The sequence below is a fragment of the Ovis aries genome, chromosome X, assembly GCF_016772045.2.
Source record: "Ovis aries strain OAR_USU_Benz2616 breed Rambouillet chromosome X, ARS-UI_Ramb_v3.0, whole genome shotgun sequence".
In the NCBI taxonomy this organism is placed as follows: domain Eukaryota; kingdom Metazoa; phylum Chordata; class Mammalia; order Artiodactyla; family Bovidae; genus Ovis; species Ovis aries.
The window spans coordinates 137,487,488-137,508,003 of NC_056080.1; the positions used below are offsets into that span (position 1 = coordinate 137,487,488).

Below are 20,516 nucleotides of genomic sequence, written 5' to 3' on the forward strand. Positions count from 1 at the left end.
CTAAACTTGACTGCAGGCTAAATATAAACTTCTGACAACTTCTGTTAAAGGAAGACATGAATTCTCAGCACATTATTCAATTTGAGAAATCTGTATTTTGACTCTTTAGGCTTTTTTTTTTTTTTTTTGGATTCAGAGTCATCACAGAATCCCAGGACTTTAGAGGTAGAAATGATCTCAGTTTAATACCCATAGAGTAACATTTCAAGGCCACTTTTTATCCTAAGTAGAAGCTAGCGACAGGCATGCCAGCCTCCTAGCATAGGATTGTCTACATGTACTTTGGTCTGTATTTAAAACAGAGTCCTCCTGAAGTAAGTCAGTGTTTTCTAGAAGCATTTGCCTAATTAGCTCTTTTAACTTATTTTTCACTGAAGAAAGCACCAGATACTTAACAAAACTTACCCTTTGTCAAGTATTAGCATAGGTACTATTTACAGAATTCTATGACAGTTTCTATTGTTGCTTGCCCAACTGTCTGGGTCAGACACCAATTCTTTCACCATCTGTTTGGAAATTTCTGAACAAGAGAAACTAAAGCTGGCAAGGCAGACATTTCCAGCCTGTCTTTGGACAAAAGGATAGGTGGTTTCCTCTTCTTTTTTTTCCCCAGGTTTACACACAACACAATGCTAGTTTGGAGAGTGGAATCCACCAAAATATTAGCAACTGGGCTAAAGAAGCAGGATTTAGGACCCTGCACATATTCCACAAGACAGAGCTTTAATCGAAGCAAAATATTACATTATCAGTAGTGATGAAATTTGCTCACAAATCTGGCCTCATCAGTGTTTCCACTCCCAAATATGTTTATCTTCCCACCTCTCTTATTTTTTCTCCCTTCTGTTAGCTCCTTAGAGCTGCAGTAAATCATGTTGTGAAATAAGATGAGTTTGAATAGCAAAAGCATTAAGATTTCACAGTCTGCAGCATAACAATGAACTGCCTTATGTTGGAATTCAAGTTTGTTAGTAAAGCTCCCAAATATTATCATTTCCTGTGGCGGCAATTTCCTATCCATCCAGGAAAGTGCTTTTTGTTACCAGAGCCAACATCAGCCATGCCCTGTGAGCTGCAGATGGGGTCTCTTCGCTGCATCGTGCCCAGTTCGCCCTGGTCTGCGTGGATGTCAGCATCTGTGATGAATTGTACAGTGGATCACATGATGGGAAAGTAGCTCAGAAGTATTTTTTTTCCTGCTTTGTTGTTGTTGTTGTTGTTGGAGAGGCAAAGACTGTTCCAAAGAAGAGGGCTAGTGCCTAGGCACAAGCCTGCTGGGCCTGTGGGCTACGTGGAAAGCAGCAAGTCGATGTCCAGGTCTGAAAGGGAGGCAGGCAGGAGGCCTTTCCAGCTAATCATGACTCTTTCCAACAGCCTGCCTATTCAGTAGTCTGGTAGAGGCCACTTACTTCCGATAGTTATGCTCCAGTTCAGCCCTGGGAGTTTGGGGAGAGGGGAGTTGAAGCATGCATGGTCAATTTCATGGTTAGGAAACACATGGAAGATGACAGAAAATTCATTTTGAGACTACTGAACGGAGATTGCTGTCTTGGAGTGCCATCAATCTGTCCCTTCCTCATCTCCCCTCGTCTCTACCTAGAGGGACTTAGAGTCTTTAAAAACGCCAGAGAAGAAATATATTATCCCACTTCCTAATGAATAGGGAGGAGGAGGCCAGAGGAGAAGTTTTTTAGGGGTAAACTGTCCCTGCCTGGAGTGAAATGGGGAACAATTTTTGTTTCTTTTTTTAATAATAAAGTTCCTAAGACAAAATAGTCAATAATTCAAATGTATGGAAAAGGTTAACACTAAACAAGTAGTTTTTTTTTTTTTCAGTTGATTATCAGAATTAAACCCTAAACTGCTGAAAGCCTGGACTTTGGCACATTTCAAATCTTCATTGAGGGCTAATTGTTATGTCTAGTTAGGAAATAGATGAAGAAAAATGTCTTAAAATTGACAGAGAGATTTGAAAAGAGACACTATGCTGATGTGAAACGTGTTTGCCTTCTCCTAACTCAAAAATAGTTTTCTGATCGGGGTTTTGACAGGGAAAGTTTACCTCTGTGGCACTCTGGAATGGAAATACTTTATTTTCTAACCATCAAGTCTGTCCTTGAATGTAGGTTGACTATGAATTCCTGCTGTTGGAGGAGTGAAGCCTAGAGAAAGACAGGAAAGAAAGGAAACATGCACTTTCATTTTCCAAAAAAACTTCAATACTAATGATAGGAATACTGCTTTTCAATGGTTTATCCTCTCAAAAGGAAAAAGGAGATTCCTAGGAATAGGTCTTAAGGAGTAGTGCAGCAAAAGTCTTGTTGAAGACTCATTTATTTACTCACTGTGGAATTCTGAGAAGGAATATCACCAAACTCTCCCATGGGAGAGATGACAAAGGCATTTCAGGAGTGAGTGGCTTCTGGAAAATTAAGGACAAAGACTCTTGAATTTGAACATGTGCTGCAATCTCTTCCTCCTGTGTTACCCTAGGATTCATTTCCCCAAGAGAAAGACTGTGTAGCCAATCTAAATTCCATGCCCTAGTCAGTGAGTAAAAATTCAAATATTTACTTCAACTCCAGAGGTACTCAGCAGCAACAACAGCAAAACCTTTCTCTGGAGTCTGCTCACTCTTGATACCATTTCACTGTTCTCCCTTCTCAGCCAAGTTCCTCAAAAGAGTGATCTTCTCGAGATTCACTGTCTCCATTGGCCTGCCTCCCAGTTACTTCTCAACCCACTGCCTTCTAGTTTTCCTTCCAGCCCCTATAACATCACCCCAATAAGAAGTGGAAGTGAAAGTGTTAGTTGCTCATTCATGTCCGACTCTTTGTGACCCTATAGACTGTAACCCACCAGGCCCCCCTGTCCATGGAATTCTCCATGCAAGAATACTGGAGTATATATCTGTGTCTCTTTTGTTGTCTTGCATACAGGGTTATCATTACCATCTTTCTAAATTCCATATATATGTGTTAGTATACTGTATTGGTGTTTTTCTTTCTGGCTTACTTCACTCTGTATAATCGGCTCCAGTTTCATACACCTCATTAGAACTGATTCAAATGTATTCTTTTTAATGGCTGAGTAATACTCCATTGTGTATATGTACCACAGCTTTCTTATCCATTCGTCTGCTGATGGACATCTAGGTTGCTTCCATGTCCTGGCTATTATAAACAGTGCTGCGATGAACAGTGGGGTACACGTGTCTCTTTCAATTCTGGTTTCCTTGGTGTGTATGCCAGTCCAGGTTCAATGCACGATACTGGATGCTTGGGGCTGGTGCACCGAGACAACCCAGGGGGATGTTATGGGGAGGGAGGAGGGAGGGGGGATCAGGATGGGGAACACGTGTATACCTGTGGCAGATTCATGTTGATGTATGGCAAAACCAATACAATATTGTAAAGTAATTAACCTCCAATTAAAATAAATAAATTTATATTTAAAAAAACACATGTGAGTTAAGTATTAACAACCATCCTTACAATAAAAGTATGATCCAAAAAAAAAAAGAATACTGGAGTAGGTTGACATTCCCTTCTCCAGGGTATCTTCCTGACTCAGGGATTGAACCCTGTTCTCCTGAACTGCAGGCAGATTCTTTACCATCTGAGCCACCAGGGAAGCCCCTCACCCCCATTCAGTTCAGTTCAGTTCAGTCACTCAGTTGTGTCTGACCCTTTGCGACCCCATGAATCACAGAACACCAGGCCTCCCTGTCCATCACCAACTCCCGGAGTTCACTCAAACTCATGTCCATCGCGTCAGTGATGCCATCCAGCCATCTCATCCTCTATCGTCCCCTTCTCCTCCTGCTCCCGATCCCTTCCAGCATCAGGGTCTTTTCCAATGGGTCAACTCTTCACATGAGGTGGCCAAAGTATTGGAGTTTCAGCTTCAGCATCAGTCCTTCCAATGAACACCCAGGACTGATCTCCTTACTGCCACCTAATTACCATGACTCCCTTGAGGATGTCCTAAGCATGGTAACCTACTGCCAGTAGGTAACAAAATCCCAAGTGCTCTTTTTGGTCGTGTTCTATTGATATCTTGTTTGACCTCCCATCTGCATTTGACATTTGACCTTCCTCCTTCAATTTCCCTCTTCTATTGGTTTTTGTTACCCTGACGTCTACTTGTTTTATTTCTACTTTTCGGACCACTCCTTCTCAGACTTTGTCTAACCTTCTCTTCTTCTGCCAAGTCTTTACGACAGGTGTTCCTAAAAGCTATCTTCTAGGTCTTATGCTTTTTTAGTCTACATGTTTCTTCTGGCCTAGCTCCTACACTCAAAGGCCCTCATAAATATAACTTTGCTCCTGACTTCCCTTTTGTGCTTTAATTCCCTGTATCTGATTATCTAATTGGCAGTCCACTTGGATGTCTTAAAGATACCTCAAGCTCCTAACTCTAACACTAAAATCACCTCCCTCCCCAAACCAACTACTTTGTCTTATACTTTCTACCATGATAAACAATACTTCCATTGACCCCAGTAAGCTACCCAATCCAGAAACTGGGTGCCCTCCTTGATTCTTTCCTGTCCTTGTTTTCCCATATCTAATGTGAATATATTCTATGTCTCAAATCTGCTGACTCTGTGCTAGCCCCAAGCTAGGACTTCAGCTCAGGTCACCAAAACCTCTAGTGTGTCCACTACAACAATAGCCTCTTAACTCTTTTCCCTCACCCCTTCCTGCCCACTTTCAATTAGCTCTGCCACACTACAGTCAGGTGGTCTTTCTCAAGTGTAATCCTTGTCTCTGTCCCATACATGGCTTCCTGCCATGGGCGGAGTTCCTCACAGGCTTGGCATACGCAAAGGCATGATCAAGCCCCAGCTTCCCATGTTAGTGCATGATAAAGTCTAAAGTTTTTAGAATGCTTTACAAGGTTCCCCATCATATAGACTTTTCCTACCTGCCCAGTCCTCTTAGCTCACTTCTCTTTGTATTCTACATTCTGGCTATGCTTAAGGTTTTGTTTTTGTTTTCAGTTTTCTTCAAAATTGCCAGGTTCTTTTTTTCCCCTAGACTCTCATACCTGCCATTTTCTGAGAATAGTCTCCACCCTACCCCACTTCATTTCCTCCTAGCAAATGCCTTCCTGATTCACCTGAAGTGCCATTTCTCCAAAGGGCTTGTTAAGTTCTAGTGCAAAATCTGCTTTCCCCTTTATAACACTTATTACACCTGTATGTAATTACTTACTTGGTCTCCTGCTAAACTGTAACCTCTGTGAGGGTAAGAACGTTGCATGCCTCATTCATCACTTTATCCAGTACTTAGCATACGTGTGCAACAGATATTTGGTGAATCACTGATACTATGTGAGGGAATTATGGGAAGGGAGGTAGGGGACAACTCCTTACCTGCGCCTTACCTTGGGAGAATAGTTAAGAGTCAATGAGAAATGCCAAGCGTTACTCAAATACTTTGTGATACTTTCTGGAGGAAATTACTCTAATACTTCAAGAATTATAAACCTGAAGGGGTAAGTCTACTTCAGATTGAAGATACAAAGTCATTGTAATGATCACTCAGGACATTTAAAAATGCTGTGTCCACTTGGAAGAAAGACTCCAGAATCAGGGACAGCAGAACAAGGGTGCAGGGTGTAGAAATAGATTCTGAGTCGGAGATTAAGGGCCCTGATGAGTGTCCAAGGAAGGACACCAGCCATAACAGTGTCAGGGAAATCACTGGTGAGCTCAACCATCATGCAAACAAGCATTGCAGATGACAGTGTCAATGCAATAAGGCCCCAGGAGCCTTTGGGAAAGGACTGCTAATTTGGGGGACTATTTGCATTTCCTTGGAATAAAAATTGTGTGTGTGTGACAGGGACACAGTAGGAGATTCTCTGCAGTTAGGATTCTTAATTCCATTTGCCATACAGAAATAAAGTGACTACTTCTGAGGAAGATGGGCAAGCCCCCTTGCTTACCTATTCTCTTTTTCTCATTCAGCTCTCGTGTATCTGCCAACCAACTATCATCACTCCTTTCCCATCCTAGGTTTCTGTCTATAGCTAATACAAGCTTTTCAAAGAGAAATCACCCAGTCCCTTTCCCCAGATACAGTGATTCCTCAACTGCTGTTTATTTTCTAAGCTCCAAATGGAAAAGAAAATATGAGGAAAAAAAAAAAAAACCTCCTGGTTGCAAAATAGATACAGAAAATGGTAAAGATACAGAAGAGAAGTCATACCTGGCACCTGCACATTTCTGACTGAGCAACATACTTTCCCTTTATCTGAAGATATTTGATTTTGGAGCAACAAAGTTCTAGAGAATTCACAACAGCATATTGAACATGTGTAATGCCATATTGTCTTCTGTGCCTTCACAAAGACATGCTGAGATGTGTTCCCTTCAATGCTCATACATGTGGTTATTTGAATGTATGATTCAAAAGGAAGAGGAAAGGGAAATAGAAGGCAAAAGACCTTGAGGTGATATTAAGCACCATGAAGCAAAATTTCTCTCTCTTAACTGCTTTTCTTCCAGGAAGCTGGTGTGCTCAACAGCATTGCCCAGAGCACAAGCCAAGTCACTTACACCTAATGGTCGGGCTCATCAGCTGCAGAGGGCTTTCCAAAAGCTTCATTAAAATAAGACAATGAATTCAAATAAAAACAAACATTTGGGAGGGGGCCACATCATAGTCCTGGAAAATTGTGGTAGCAAATATTTGAGATTCTACTTTTAGATCCAGTTCAGGAAAAAAGGCTGCCTTACTTTTCAATAATGTATTGGGTGGCACAGTGGTAAAAAAAAAATCCGCCTGCAAATTCAAGAGACGTGAGTTCAATCCCTGGGCCTGAAAGATCCCCTGGGGAAGGAAACAGCAATCCACTCCAGTATTCTTGCCTGGGAAATCCCGTAGACAGTGAAGCCTGGTGGGCTATGTCCTTGGGGCCAAAAAGAGTTGAACACGACTGAGCATGCATGCATTATTATGATTCTAGCCTTAATTATTAAATATACTGATGATGTATCTGCCTATTTTAGAATTATAATCAATATCTTCCCTGAAAATAGCCATTTTTAACAACAGATGTCATCTAGGATGAGCAAATGCAGTGACGTCTGTTTCCTATACTTTCAGATTCCCCACAGCCATGAGTTAAGCTGCTGAGAAAATAATGTGTGTGTATATATGTGTATGTATGTGCGTGTATGTGTGTGTATATAGAAAGAGTGCATTTTCTTTCCCTACGATGCCATGTTAAAACAGCACTGGGAATTCAGGTGTCTCTTTGTTAGTGTAAATGGGTGTGTGTATGCCTTTTTTCCTTTCTCCTCCTTACAGGTGTCTATTTCTGTCTTATTCTTAAACTTTCCCCTGGACTCTGGAACTGTTTGCCTTAGGCTTTCTCTGCCTCTGTCACTCTCTCATTTTCTAGCCTGTATGCATTTCTACTCTCCCAGTGAAGACTGAAGGGTATCTCGCCTTCTCTGTAAACCTTTTCATGACCCATCCTCCTTACTCGTTTCTGACCTCCTATTCCCTTTAGTTGTCTCTCTTGTAGCCCTTTCACATTGGACTATAATCTGCAGTGGGAAAGGACAATATGTTTGATCAAGTTTGCCCTCAGAGCCAGCGGCACACTATATCTAATGTGGTTAAAGAGTTCTAGGAGGAAAATGGCTCCTATTCCAGTTGTTCAATACTCATCATTTCACTGTTGCTTCCTAGATCTATTGCTACCAAAATGAGAAGGAAGGTGTGCTTTTCTCTATCCATGAGCTCGAACAGTGGTTCTAAACCAATGGTCCATGCAATGGCATAATAATTTCTCAGGCCACTTATTGCATAGAGGCATACACCTTTCCCTGAGAACACCCATTTCCCGCTCCCTGACACTGTACTTATGGGTTAGAATAATGTGCCTTAAACTTTGCTGTGCATCAGAATTCCCTGGGGAAGTTTGTTAAAAATACAAATGCCAAGATCCTACCCCAGAATCAAACTTGGGGTGGGGGATAACTGGGTATTTGTATCTTTAACAATCTCCCTGGGGCATTTTGATGTACAGTCAACAATGAAAATCAATCATTAGAGAATTTCTGTAGGTTAAACACTAACCCCCTCCTGGCCCTCATTTAAAGTAAAACTACTTCTTGAAGAGCAGCACAGTAAGAAACCAAAGCTTTGGTGTGAATTAGTTTACCATGAGGGTCTTCGAGGCATGAAGGAAAGTAATAACGTGTGCTTAGCACACTCTATGTTCCATACTATACGACTGCCAGGAGAACCCTCCATTTTTATGCCCTTATGGCCTTCTACTAGAGCGACCCTCCTAAATTTTCTTCTCACACTTGCTTACTTTCAAGGGTTGCCAGATAAAATACAGGATGCCCCATTACATTTGAATTTCAGAAAAACAAATTTGAATCTCAGATAATGTTGGAAGAGTAAACTATACCCTAAACAGTGCACGGGACATACTTGTACTCATAGTTATTCATTGTGTATCTGAAATTCAAATTTAACTCTGTGTTCTGTGTTTTCACATACTAAATCTGACAGTCCCACCCATGGGAGGAAAAGTGAATTATCTAAATATATCCATTGGCCCCTGTTTTGCAATTGGGTAGAATTAAGAGAACATGCTGGGTAAGTTTGTCTGCTCTGCAGAGCCACACTTCTTCAGGTGAACCATCTGAAAGATCAGAGGTGGAGAGAAGAAAACTACTAAGACCATTTGGCTGCATGCCAAAGTTATATCCTTGAGTTCAGCATTATCAGTAATAAAGCTGATATTTTTTATCTTCATTTGCCCTAAGCCCATGTCTTATTTCTCAATTGGCTTTGAAATCAGATATTAATTATTCCTTCCCCTAACAGCTGCAAAGGTTACCTTATTGACTTAATCTTAACAGTCCCTCTGTGAGGTAGGTGCTATAATCCCCATTTTAAAGTTAAAAAATGCTAGGGCATTGAACTAGGCAATGGAAGAAACAACATTCAGATTTCTCAACATATGATTTAGCCTCAGGCATTTGACTGGAGTAGTTATTTTCATCCCATTAAAGTGAAACTTATGTCTGAATCTGTTTGGTTTGGCTATTTATAATATATGAGCCTTAAATCATGAGAAAAGAAAAAACCCATCAGTGCTAATAGTGCCTTTATCTGGTTTGACAAAAGGAAAAGTGAAGTATTGTCCTTTAACTCTCATCCTATGCTTCATGAATGCGCAAATAATTTTGTTTTTATAAACAGCAAGGACACTGACCAAGATAAAAAGCAATATGCCTAAGTGAAAAAATTCCCTCTCCTCAAACATCAATTAGAAACATTTATTAGTAGTATTCAATTGAGAGTTCATGTTTATTTCCAAGAAAAGAGGATGAATCCTCTTTAGGCTAGAATGCTTAAAAGGCTGCAGGTAGGATGTAACACTTCAGAGTAATCACTAAAGACAAGTGACCTTTGGAATCCAGCATTAATCAGTTTCGGGAAGAGAAAGAGAACATAGGCAAAAGAACTGCTCAAAACTCATCTCTAGATTTATTAAATGGCCTTTTATTTTAAGCCATAAATATATGCATAAGTATTAGCTTTCTAAATAAATTAAGGAAGGTAGGAATAAGCAGTTGCTTGAAAAATGATTGCATGTTGACTCTTAAATGTGGGTCTGAGTATGAGTCTATGGATCTACATCTCGATCTTTGAGTGAGAACACTGTTTCGTGGGGCACAGCAAGCACATATATGGTCTTCCCTAGCGCCTCAAATGGTAAAGAATCTGCCTGCAGTGCAGGAGACCCACGTTTGATCCCTGGGTCAGGAAGATCCCCTGGAGAAGGGAATGACAACCCACTTTATTATTCTTGCCTGGAGAATTCCATGGACAGAGGAGCCTGGCCAGCTGCAGTCAGTCCATGGGGTTGCAGAGTGGGACACAACTGAGTGACTACACTTTGATTTTCCATGCTTGACCTTGGAGCTTGTGAGCACTCTCTCTCTCTCCCCTCATCTATCATGGTACAAGTAACACAAAGACTTCCGAAGCTGGAGTCACTAAGGCAAGGGATCTGCGTGTTTAGCCTGCCAAGTTATTAAGCTAGCTCTGACCAGGGCAGGAAATATAAAACATTAGACAATAGGAGAAAGTTTTAGCCATGCTCTTTGGTGAGGGCTAAAGTTAGTGTTGTTACCTTGGAACCATGTATCTCTTGTACCAGCCTCAACTCTTGGATATCTGGGTGCTGCTTCCCAATACCACCCTTCACATCAGACCACTGTGCTATCAATTCCTGCTGAACTAAGCCCAGGGTCATTATTCGTTCCTGGATATCCTACATTGTTTTCAGAGGTAAGCTCTCTACGCTTCTCTTCCATTATCATTTATTCCTTAATCATCGTGTAGCTGTTCTTTATTTTCTGTGTATTGAATTCTATTCTACTTCCTACCAGAGGAGCAGTTCTCAGTACCAGGCCTGTTGATACTCGTAGAAGAAAATTCTTACTGTCTCTGCCCACAGTTGTGGACAACTGTTAGTCCTTGAAGAACATGAGTTTGTTGCCTCAAATCCAGTAGGCTCACCCATTACATGTCTGTTTCTCTAGCTATTATACAAATCCATGTGATGTAACACTTCCCTGGTGGCTCAGACAGTAGAGTGTCTGTCTACAATGCAGGAGACCCAGCTTCGAGCCCTGGGTTGGGAAGATCCCCTGGAGAAGGAAATGGCAATCCACTCCAGTACTATTGCCTGGAAAATCCCATGGACAGAGGAGCCTGGTAGGCCCCAGTCTATGGGGTCACAAAGAGTCGGACACGACTGAGCGACTTCACTTTCACATGTGATGTAGATGTTCTGGTTTCCATGAACACTTGCAGTTCGCTGCTGTAAAAGGGCTTCTTTTGGTCTGCTGTGGTGTTAAGCAGAAATAAGAATATCTTCTTGACTGGGGAAAAATTTTCTCCATTCTTCAAATAGCCTTTTTGTGGGTTGTTTCTAGCCTTTCTATAGACTTGGGAGACCTAAGCCACAATTTTTCTTTACCACTGTGTATATAGCATGAGTCTTAAGCAAAATGTGAAATATCTTTTTGTGGTGCCATCCACTCTCCTTCCTAGATAATAATAGACATAAAGATAATTAATGTCTATGATGTTTTCTAGGTGCTACCAACATCCTCAATTCTCCATGTGCATTATCCTGTTTAAGCCTCAGCACAATCTTAACATGTGGAGTTTAAGTTCGGAGGAGCAGAGATCCTATCTGGCTCATTAACTGTGATATCCCTGTTGCCAAATGCAAGTTCATGTGCCCGATGCACAGTGAGGCCAAACAAAGTGAAACACTGGTGTTTGGAGAAGATAACAGTTTATTGCAGGGCCATGCAAGGAGAACAGGTAGCTTGTGCTCAAAACCCCCCAAACTCCTAGAAGTGTTTCAGCAAAGCATTTTTAAAGGCCAGGTGAGGGAGGGGCATCCCAGGTTATGTGATCAGCTCATACAAAATTCTCTGGTTGATTTTGAGGTAATAGTTGGTTAACATGATCATCAGTTACAGTAGTTAATGGCTTCCATTTGGTGGTGGGTTTTAGCGTCTGAAAAACTCAGGAAATGTGCATGAAATACTATCTTCTAGGTGTTTCAGTATGTGTGTGTGCTCAGTCACTTCAGTTGTATCTGACTCTGTGTGACCCTATAGACAGTAGGCTTCCAGACTCCTCTGTCCATGGGATATTTCAGGCAAGAATACTGGAGTGGATTGCCATTTCCTTCTCCAGGGGATCTTCCCAACCCAGGGACTGAACCCTTATCTCTTACATCTCCTGCATTGTAGGCGGATCCTTTACCCAGTGAGCCACCTGGGAAGCCCCAAGTACTTCAGAGAGGAGCTAAAGCAGAGGACATAGGGGAGGGGGTCTGTCCTGGGAAGGTCCCACAGGATCCTACTTGGTCGTATCCCCAGGGCGAGCACAGAACCTAGCATATAGAAGGCCTGCATATCAGTTGAATGAACAGATGAAGTAGATTCTATTATAAACCTCCTATTTTACAAATAAAGGAAATGAGGCTCAGGGAAGTTAAGTTTCTGTTCCAGTGTTACACAACCAGTAAATGGTAGAGCCAGGACTGTGATAGATCCATCTTACAACAAAACCTGCATTCTTAGCCACTGTTTTGTACTGTGTCCCCTTTCTACCCATTGACAGTCCTCAACAGCCCCATGACCTCCACTAGAGAATCCCAACTGGGCTGTTCAGCTGAAGCAATGCCCATGTTCCCTTTATGACCCTGAAAGGATCTGCGTCATGAATGCCATCATCCCTATCAACTCACTAATACTAAGGAGTTCCTGGATTACATTCCCATTTGAGCTTTAGGGTTTTAATTTAGCCACTCAAAGAGGTAAATAGGAGTCATAATTTCTGTCAATATGGAAAGCCACTGAAGAAATGTTTCTAGGCCAGGACATTTCAATAGGACATTTTGAATCAGTGCATGGGTGTCCTGGTATTTAGGCACATTGTGAGGCACAGTTACTCTTTCACTACATTTAGCACATTAGTATAAAAAGGTGGTGAATGAATTCCTTAGTAGTGTGAATAAGGTAAGAGGTAATTATTACATGTGACAGGACACCAAGCAGGGTTATATCAGGAGGTGGGGAGAATAATGATACAAAGCTGGATCAGGCAAGGTTCCTACCCTTCATAAGCTTACAATTTAGTTTTAGAGTTAAGGCAATTTAAGAGTGAAATCAATTCCATAATACATGAGCTGTCACAAGGCTGTCTGTGATTAACTTCCAAATGCATAGTCCAGTCAATGAAGGTTGAGCTCAAAGGCATGACTTTAGTGTAGACTGGGAAAGCTTAGCTGACATCTCAGAAAATTGTTTACTTACCTCCTAGTATCTGGACCATTATTTTCAAAGCACTTACCATGCAAGTATTATCTTTTCAGAAAAGGCTTCAGAGTATATCTTTATTAAAAAAAAAAAAAAGACTAAGACACTGCTATGTCACTGGGACAGAGAAATGGAGTACTCTTCTGCTAATGACATCCCCAGTGTAGATTCTACATCTTTCTCTGTTACAATAAGAATCAAAGCAGGCTGCTACCGTATTTGTGGATCAGTTTCACCTATTAAAAATACATATTCCTAGGCCCAGTTTCAAACCCACTGAATCAGAATCCCAGTAATTAGTATTTGAAAAAAATATTTTTCCATTTTGAAATATTTACAGATGAAGTATGCTTCAAAATAAGCCAGGGATTGGTTGGAAGAGATATAAATGAAACAAGATTAACTATGAGTGGTTAATTGTGGAAGCTTGATGATCATCATCTGGGAAGATTTTTCTTTTTTTGTATTCTCTCTTATTTTATGTGCTTGAAGTCTTCATAATAAAAAGTCTAATAAAACTAAAAGCAAAAACAGTCTATATTTGTCAAAGGCATCCCAGGTAGTTCAGATGCAGTTGGCTTGCAGACTGGTATTTGGGAGTCTTTAGACCAGATTATTTCTCAAAGCTCTTGCGGCTAATATATAATGTTTTTGTACAAGAAAGATGACCTGAAATAGGGCAAATCAAGACTTGCCTTCTTGGTTAGAAATATATGTAAGTTTTTCTGGGGATAAATTTAGATGGAATCATCTAAGTTAGAGGCAGACACATTAAAAAAAAAAATACTGGTTATTGTTCTGCATAGGGCTAAAGCCCAGGACAGAGAGGGTTTTCTTTTTTTTTGGGGGGGGGTGGGTGGTGAAAAATAGGAGTCTTTCCAATGAAGATAACTAATAAGTAAACAGTCAAGAGGTCTTTTGGAATAGGCAGTAATGACATCATCAAATAAGAAACAAAGGATAATGATGCTAATAGTTTGGAGCATCTTTCTGAATATATCTACATTGGCTATTTGAACCTCAGACCTCACTTATGAGCTAAAGAGGGAGGCTGGATGAGATAATTTGGGAAGGCATTTCAAAATTTAGATTCTAGGATTCAGGGGATTATGTTGACATGGCAGGTTTTATCATTTTCATTTCATAAGTGTGGTTACAAAGGTTCAAAGAAATTGAGTCATTAAGCTTTTGAATCTTTAGTTGAACATACCAGTATTTGCAAAGCCTTACGACAGGTTTCACCAGTCTGGACACTTCATAGCATACACTTTTGCTAGGATAGAGGGTTGAGAGTTTGAAAAATCAGCATCAGTCCTTAGATTTCTTTGATTAACCTAGGTACAGCTTTCCTTGTCTTGGAATAATAACTATTACAAGGTTGAGTATTGGATTCTGTCCAAAGAAGAAAGGAAAATGTTGGCACTCTCCCCAAACTTTGGACATATCTACCAAACAGGCAGATTAATCTAGAAATGGTACATTTAATTAGATATGAACATACAATTGATGGTTAAGATCTTCTTTTGAAACATTTGAGCAAAAGTGGTTCCTGTTTGAAGGATTATGAGTTAAGTGTTTTCTAGGGTGTGGGTTTCCCTCACCAGAGTGACTACATGGAGCTATTTAAATGACTACATGGAGCTATTCTTCAACTAGTTCCTAGGAGTGTCATTTAGTCAATCAAATACTTTATACATATCTACCTGGAAATTTGCCCCTCATCTCACGGAATAATTACCAACCTTTTCTACACATAAGCCAACATCATAGAGTTTATGCAGTTGATAGCAGCAAGTCTGAAGAAGTACATCTCAGCTATGACTTTTCAATTAATTGAGGACTGAAGCTCTTCTGATAAGGAAGTAAAGTTGATCTTGCAAATACCACTACACAGGGAATGAGGAGACCTGTGTTCTTATCTTATTTCAGCTTCTATTTGATCCATATTGATAATCAGGCTTCAAAAAAATTTTAAAGGTGATCCATGTGTTAGACACAGTCAAGTTACAAAGCAAAGGGACATCCTCAGCACATTTCAGTTAATGAATCTTTATTGTAAATAAATGAGCCACACATACCTTCTAAAGAGCTTGACCATCATTCCTCATATAACAGTAAGCCCTCCTCTCACAAGAAGTATTCTATTACCCCATCTCCTATTGCTCTGTTGTGAGGTTAGCTCAGCTATTCTGTCTCTGCTTCTACTTATCCCACTACTGGCCAATGGACAGTGTCTGAGGCTGAAACTGAGATTCCCCATAAGTAAGGATCTGGTTAGTACTCTTAAGCCATCCACCTCAGAGGTCACTGGTCATGGCATAAATACTGCCTTTGGGTCTAGCACTGCTCCACAGCCCAGTAACCTATAGTAAAGTAGCTAGGTCATGTTGTACTCATCATCTGATATCAGTTATTACCTCATTTTCGGAAATTTGTCATGCATGCTTTTGGTGGAAAAAAGAGAAAAGAGAGTAGGGGAAAAAAAGAGTAGGTGGGGAATAGTTATATCTAGTGGCCACTTTCCAAACATTTTGCAAGTGAATTTCTAGTAAACAGGGAGATTATTTTGTACAGCACATGGTTTTATTGAGATACTTAAAATTATATATTGAACAAAAACTTTGAGTATCACAGAGGAAGGAAATTTTCCAATAGGCATCCTAATCATAGAGACCAATGGAAATATGTTTAGAGGGTTGATCAAATAGAAGCTGAATATTCCCTGAAAACCAAAGCACTTTGATACACTATTTCCTTTTAAAAGTTTCTAATTAACTCTTCTTTGGTTGGTTTTTATTTCATTTGCCCATTTGCTTGTTGAAACTAAAAAGAAAAAGTCATAACACACACACAGAGCACACTCACTTGAAAAATCATTATATTAAAAATGGCTTTGCAAGCTTTGCAGAAAGTTACCCAAATTACTTGGGATCCACAGCACCTGCCAACAGCATTTCAGATGTTGAAGAATATCCCTTATTGGACCAGTTGAAAAGACAGTTAAAATAGTCACAATTGCAAAAAATAAATCCAAATAACAGAATATTTGAGCAGATAGAGGCATTGTGAGACCAGTTACTTTTATGATCTTCCTGTGGCATGCCTCTTCTCAGATGGACTACAGGGACAGCGTGTAATATTAGAATATTTGGAGAATTATGACCAGTTAGAAAATCATTCAAACTGTCCAGTTGTTCTGTAGTCAAGGTTCTCACAGACAGAAGCATTAGCATGTCGTGCCTCCAGTCAGAGTCATAGGAGTCACATAGAGTTTCCCTATGCTGGACGCTAAGGCAACCTACATACTCAATCTGAGTTAAAAAAAATTTAGGTCTTCAGTTATCCTCTAGTGCAAGGGTCCTGCATCTTTTTGTGTCCCTGATTTTACTGGTTGAGTCATAAGCTTACAGAAAAGGAGTTAATATATTCCAACTCTTGGACCTAGATTTCAGCTGAACCTTTCCAGATTGTTAAGGTAGCTCTTCTGTCCATTGCTGGCTCCACTGTCATGTAAAATTCGGAATGGCATCTGCTGCTAAGAAATGACACATAACACACTACATCAGCCATCCATTCTCCATCACCATCATCAGCAGTTTCCTGTTGCTGCTCCCACTTAATTTCACTTCAAGAATTATAACTACATGAATACCAGAAAGAGTGGGGTAGATACATTTATTGAAGTACCATTGTTAAGTGTTTAGTGTAGAGGGCATTTGCTGGCTAAGGCGATAGCTAACAAGACTGTAACCTGCTGACCTGCAACTAAACAACTTGAACAGGTATTTCATCATTACCTTCCAATGCCCAGGTGGCTTCTGGGACCACGCTGTTTAGTGTAGAAGCCAATAGGCAGGGGTATTCAATGCTATGTTTGTCTGGTCTCTTGGCAGATGGGACTGGTCTAAAGCTTTAGGATTAAGTGGGTAAGTTTGGAATCCTATTCCTTGATTGGGGTCTTCCCTCTAGAGGAAGTCTGAACTCTTGTCACTCACACACTCATACACACAGAGTCAGGATAGTGTTGGATTTGGGAAGAAAGTAAAGAAATTTGGATTGTTGTAGTCTGCTTTGAAAGAAACAGAAAGGATTTATCCTGCCCACTGACTTAAATGTTTATTGCTTCCTCTATCTGCTTGTCACTCTGTTAGATACTGAGGATAGAATGAAAGGCTTTGGGCCCTCTCAGGGAGCTTACTGTCTAGAAGATGAGTTGGGCTTTAATCAAACAATTATACAAATATTAATGATTACATCTGGGTTGAAAAGATCCCTGGAGAAGGAAATGGCAACCCACTCCAGTATTCTTGCCTGGAACATCCCATGGGCAGAGGAGCCTGGTGGGCTACAGTACATGGGGTCTCAAGAGTTGTACACCACCGAGCAGCTCACACACGCACACACATGGATTGTATAATTACAACAGGAGGCAAATTTTCTGAGGAAAAGAAACATGAGTCTCTGAAAGGATCTAGGAATGGAAACTGACCTACAGTAGCAGTTCAGGAGGTTTCCCTGCGGTAAAGACATTTGATCTCAGATCCAAAACATGAGTAGGGCTTCCCAGGTGGCTCAGTGGTAGAGAATCCAGCTGCTGATGCAGGAGATGTTGGTTCAGTCCCTGGGTTAGGAAGATTCCCTGGAGGAGGAAATGGCAACCCACTCCAGTATTCTTGCCTGGAACATCCCATGGACAGAGGAGACTGGTAGGCTACAGTCGATGGGGTTGCAAAGAGCTGGACATGACTGAGCATGAGCACCAGTGAGCAAGCTAAAGATGGGTAGAGATTAAGCAGGCATATGTTTGTATGGGTGTGCGGGGTGAGCAGGATATGACGCAAAGAACATTTCAGAGCCATGGGTGAACATATGCACAGGTAATGCAGCAGCAGGAGATGGGGTCTAGTCAATGAACTGAAAGGAAGCGCAGAGCCAGGGGAAAGGGAACCAAGATGAGTCTGAAGAAGTAGCAGGGCCAAACTTTGCAGCGCCTTGTGGACTCTGCTAGAGTTTGGTCTCTATCCTAAGAGCAACAGAAAAACATTGAAAGGTTTTATTCAGGCAAGCAGAACAACCAGAGTTTTACTTTTTTTAAAAGATTACAAAAGTATCTAGGTGGAGAATGGACTATGGAGCATCAAGGGTGGAAGTGGGGAGACCAGGTAAGAGGCTGGGCAATAATGAAAGTGAGAGAAAATGCTAGATGTGGTCCCGAATGGCCTAATCAAGGAACTTACAGTCAGTGAATAAATCAGCAAGGAATTACTCACCATGAAGCATCAAAATAGACATGGCTAGCTCTACTCATCATCTTGAAGGGAGATTCATCTTCAGCTTCCCACCTCTCTTTTTGGCAGCCCAGCTTCTGTCCAATGATCAAGAATTCCAATTTAATGGAGCTGAGTTAATAAGGTGTTACTTTATTAGAAGTATTAGTATTTAAGGATATCCGGAGAAAGAATTGATTCAAGTGCTGTTAACTAGTGTTTTCATATTGAACATTATTTCTCAATCTGTGATCCAAAAACCAGTTAATGCCACAGAGTATCCTGGGGGGGAATGAGGAAGGGGGAGGCTTTATGAAAAATTGAATTCCTGGGCCCGACTTCAGATCCACAAAGCCAGAATTTTGTTGTGGGGCTCAGGAAAGGACATCCACGAACACTAAAGTTTGAGAACAGTAGTAGCATATGGAGGCCAATTTGGAGATTGAGTTTGAACAAGAAAAATACCCATGACGGAGGAAAGGAGTGGGCATTGCAGGTTGACGGTGGTCCTAAGAAAGTGGCAAGAAGTAGAATCAGCCAGCTGGAAGCGAGGAAAAAAGTAGTGAGTAGACCGACTTTGCTAAGATGCAGAATCTTTGATGGGAGCAATGAGAAATCACCTTTCGTGGACGAAGGGAGAAGAGGATTGTTGTTCAGTCGCTCATTCGTGTCTGACTCTTTGCGACCCCATGGACTGCAGCACGTCAGACTTCCCTGTCCTTCACTGTCTCCTGGAATTTGCTCAAACTCATGTGCATTGAGTTGAAGATGCCATCCAACCATCTCATCTTCTGTCGCCCCCTTCTTCTCATGCCCTCAATCTTTCCCAGCATCAGGGTCTGCCTGCCTAAGAGAGCAGTCTTCTCAAACCTGAGAGACATTAAATGAAGGGATTTCTATGATCCCAGAGTCACCAGCTGAGATGCCTGTGGGACTTCAAACTTGAAATTTCCCTCTCCCATGAAATGGAGGGAATGTTAACACCACTTACTGTTCACATAGCAACAATAGCCAACCTTACTGAGCTTATACTATGTGTCAGGCATTTTGCAAAATATTCATATTTTAAATACGTGGCATCATTTAATCCTCACAGCATTCCTATGAGCAGATACTATGCTGTGCTGTGCTTAGTCACTCAGTCGCGCCCGACTCTTTGGGACCCCATGAACTGTAGCCCGCCAGGCTCCTCTGTCCATGGGATTCTCCAGGCAAGAATACTGGAGTGGGTTGCCATGCCCTCCTCCAGAGGATCTTTCCAACCCAAGGATCAAACCCAGGTCTCCCACATTGTAGGCAGATTCTTTACCATCGGAGCCACCAAGGAAGCCCATGGTAGATATTATTGTGATCTCCATTATATAGATGAAGAGACTGAAGCACCGAGAGGGGAAATAACTTGCTTAAGATCACATAGCTGATAAGTGGTTAAACCAGAATTCGAATCCTAGCCTGTCTCTCCAGATTGTACCTTTAGTTACAATATGTGTTACTCACATTAGTTCTAACTTATTTAGAGGACTATAACATAGTCCCAAATAAGGGTGCCTTCCTTTTTGGGGACATGATAATCATTTATGATGGGGGCTTGGCCCTGGAGGTCCAAAGACAATTCAGACCATAAGCAGGCTTGGCTAAGGCCTGGATAAGCACAGCATCACAGGCAGAGACCTTCACATCTTGCTTCATAGATTGATGATGGTCCATAAAGAGGTAAATGTAGCTGTTGAGAATGAGCCTTTAGAAACCGTATAGCAATTTTACAGAGTACTGTTATGTCTATTGATGTTCACCAAAAAAAAAATGAGGGCTTTTATTTTTTTTTTCATTATATTTGTTTCTAGAAATTGTTATTATATTTTATAAAAGTATCCATAGACTGAAAATTTAAAACAAATGAAAACAAAATCATGGTTCTTCAATCCAGATGGTTTGTGATGTGTGGGTCTAGTGGATATAAGAGAACTGTAAACAACTAACAATACTGAGGTATTCTCAAGCTCCGATGTGGATGGGAGGCTGACCGGTGGAGCTGATCTGAACCTTTATTTTGACATGGCAGCCTCTTCTACTTTACAGAATGAACCACCTTGAGGATTATTATGACAGATTACAATGTGAAACAAGCCCTTTTTCTTAGTAGACATGTTCTTAGAGGTTATGCATCCAATTCTGGGCAATTACTGTCAGTTTAAACTTTCAAGATGAAAGAGGGCAGTGTATAATTAATCAAGCAGAGGCACATAGATTCTAAGCAGTAAAGATTCGATGGGATAGTAGATAGAATAGAGGGAAGAGGGAAGGGAACCCTTGTCATTTTCATTGTTATTATCCCCAGTGCTTAGTCGTTCAGTCGTGTC

General features: G+C 41.0%; 1 protein-coding gene across 1 annotated transcript in view; it reads right to left on the minus strand.

Annotated features, from left to right (window-relative positions):
* Window positions 1–18,160: 18,160 nt before the first annotated feature.
* Window positions 18,161–20,516, minus strand: part of DIAPH2 (diaphanous related formin 2) — a 1,000,797-nt gene continuing 998,441 nt past the window's right edge. The window contains exon 28 of the mRNA XM_060407239.1: window positions 18,161–18,254. Within this exon, the coding sequence (XP_060263222.1) occupies window positions 18,220–18,254 (35 nt within the window). The 3' untranslated portion in view covers window positions 18,161–18,219. The remainder of the gene's footprint in view (window positions 18,255–20,516) is intronic.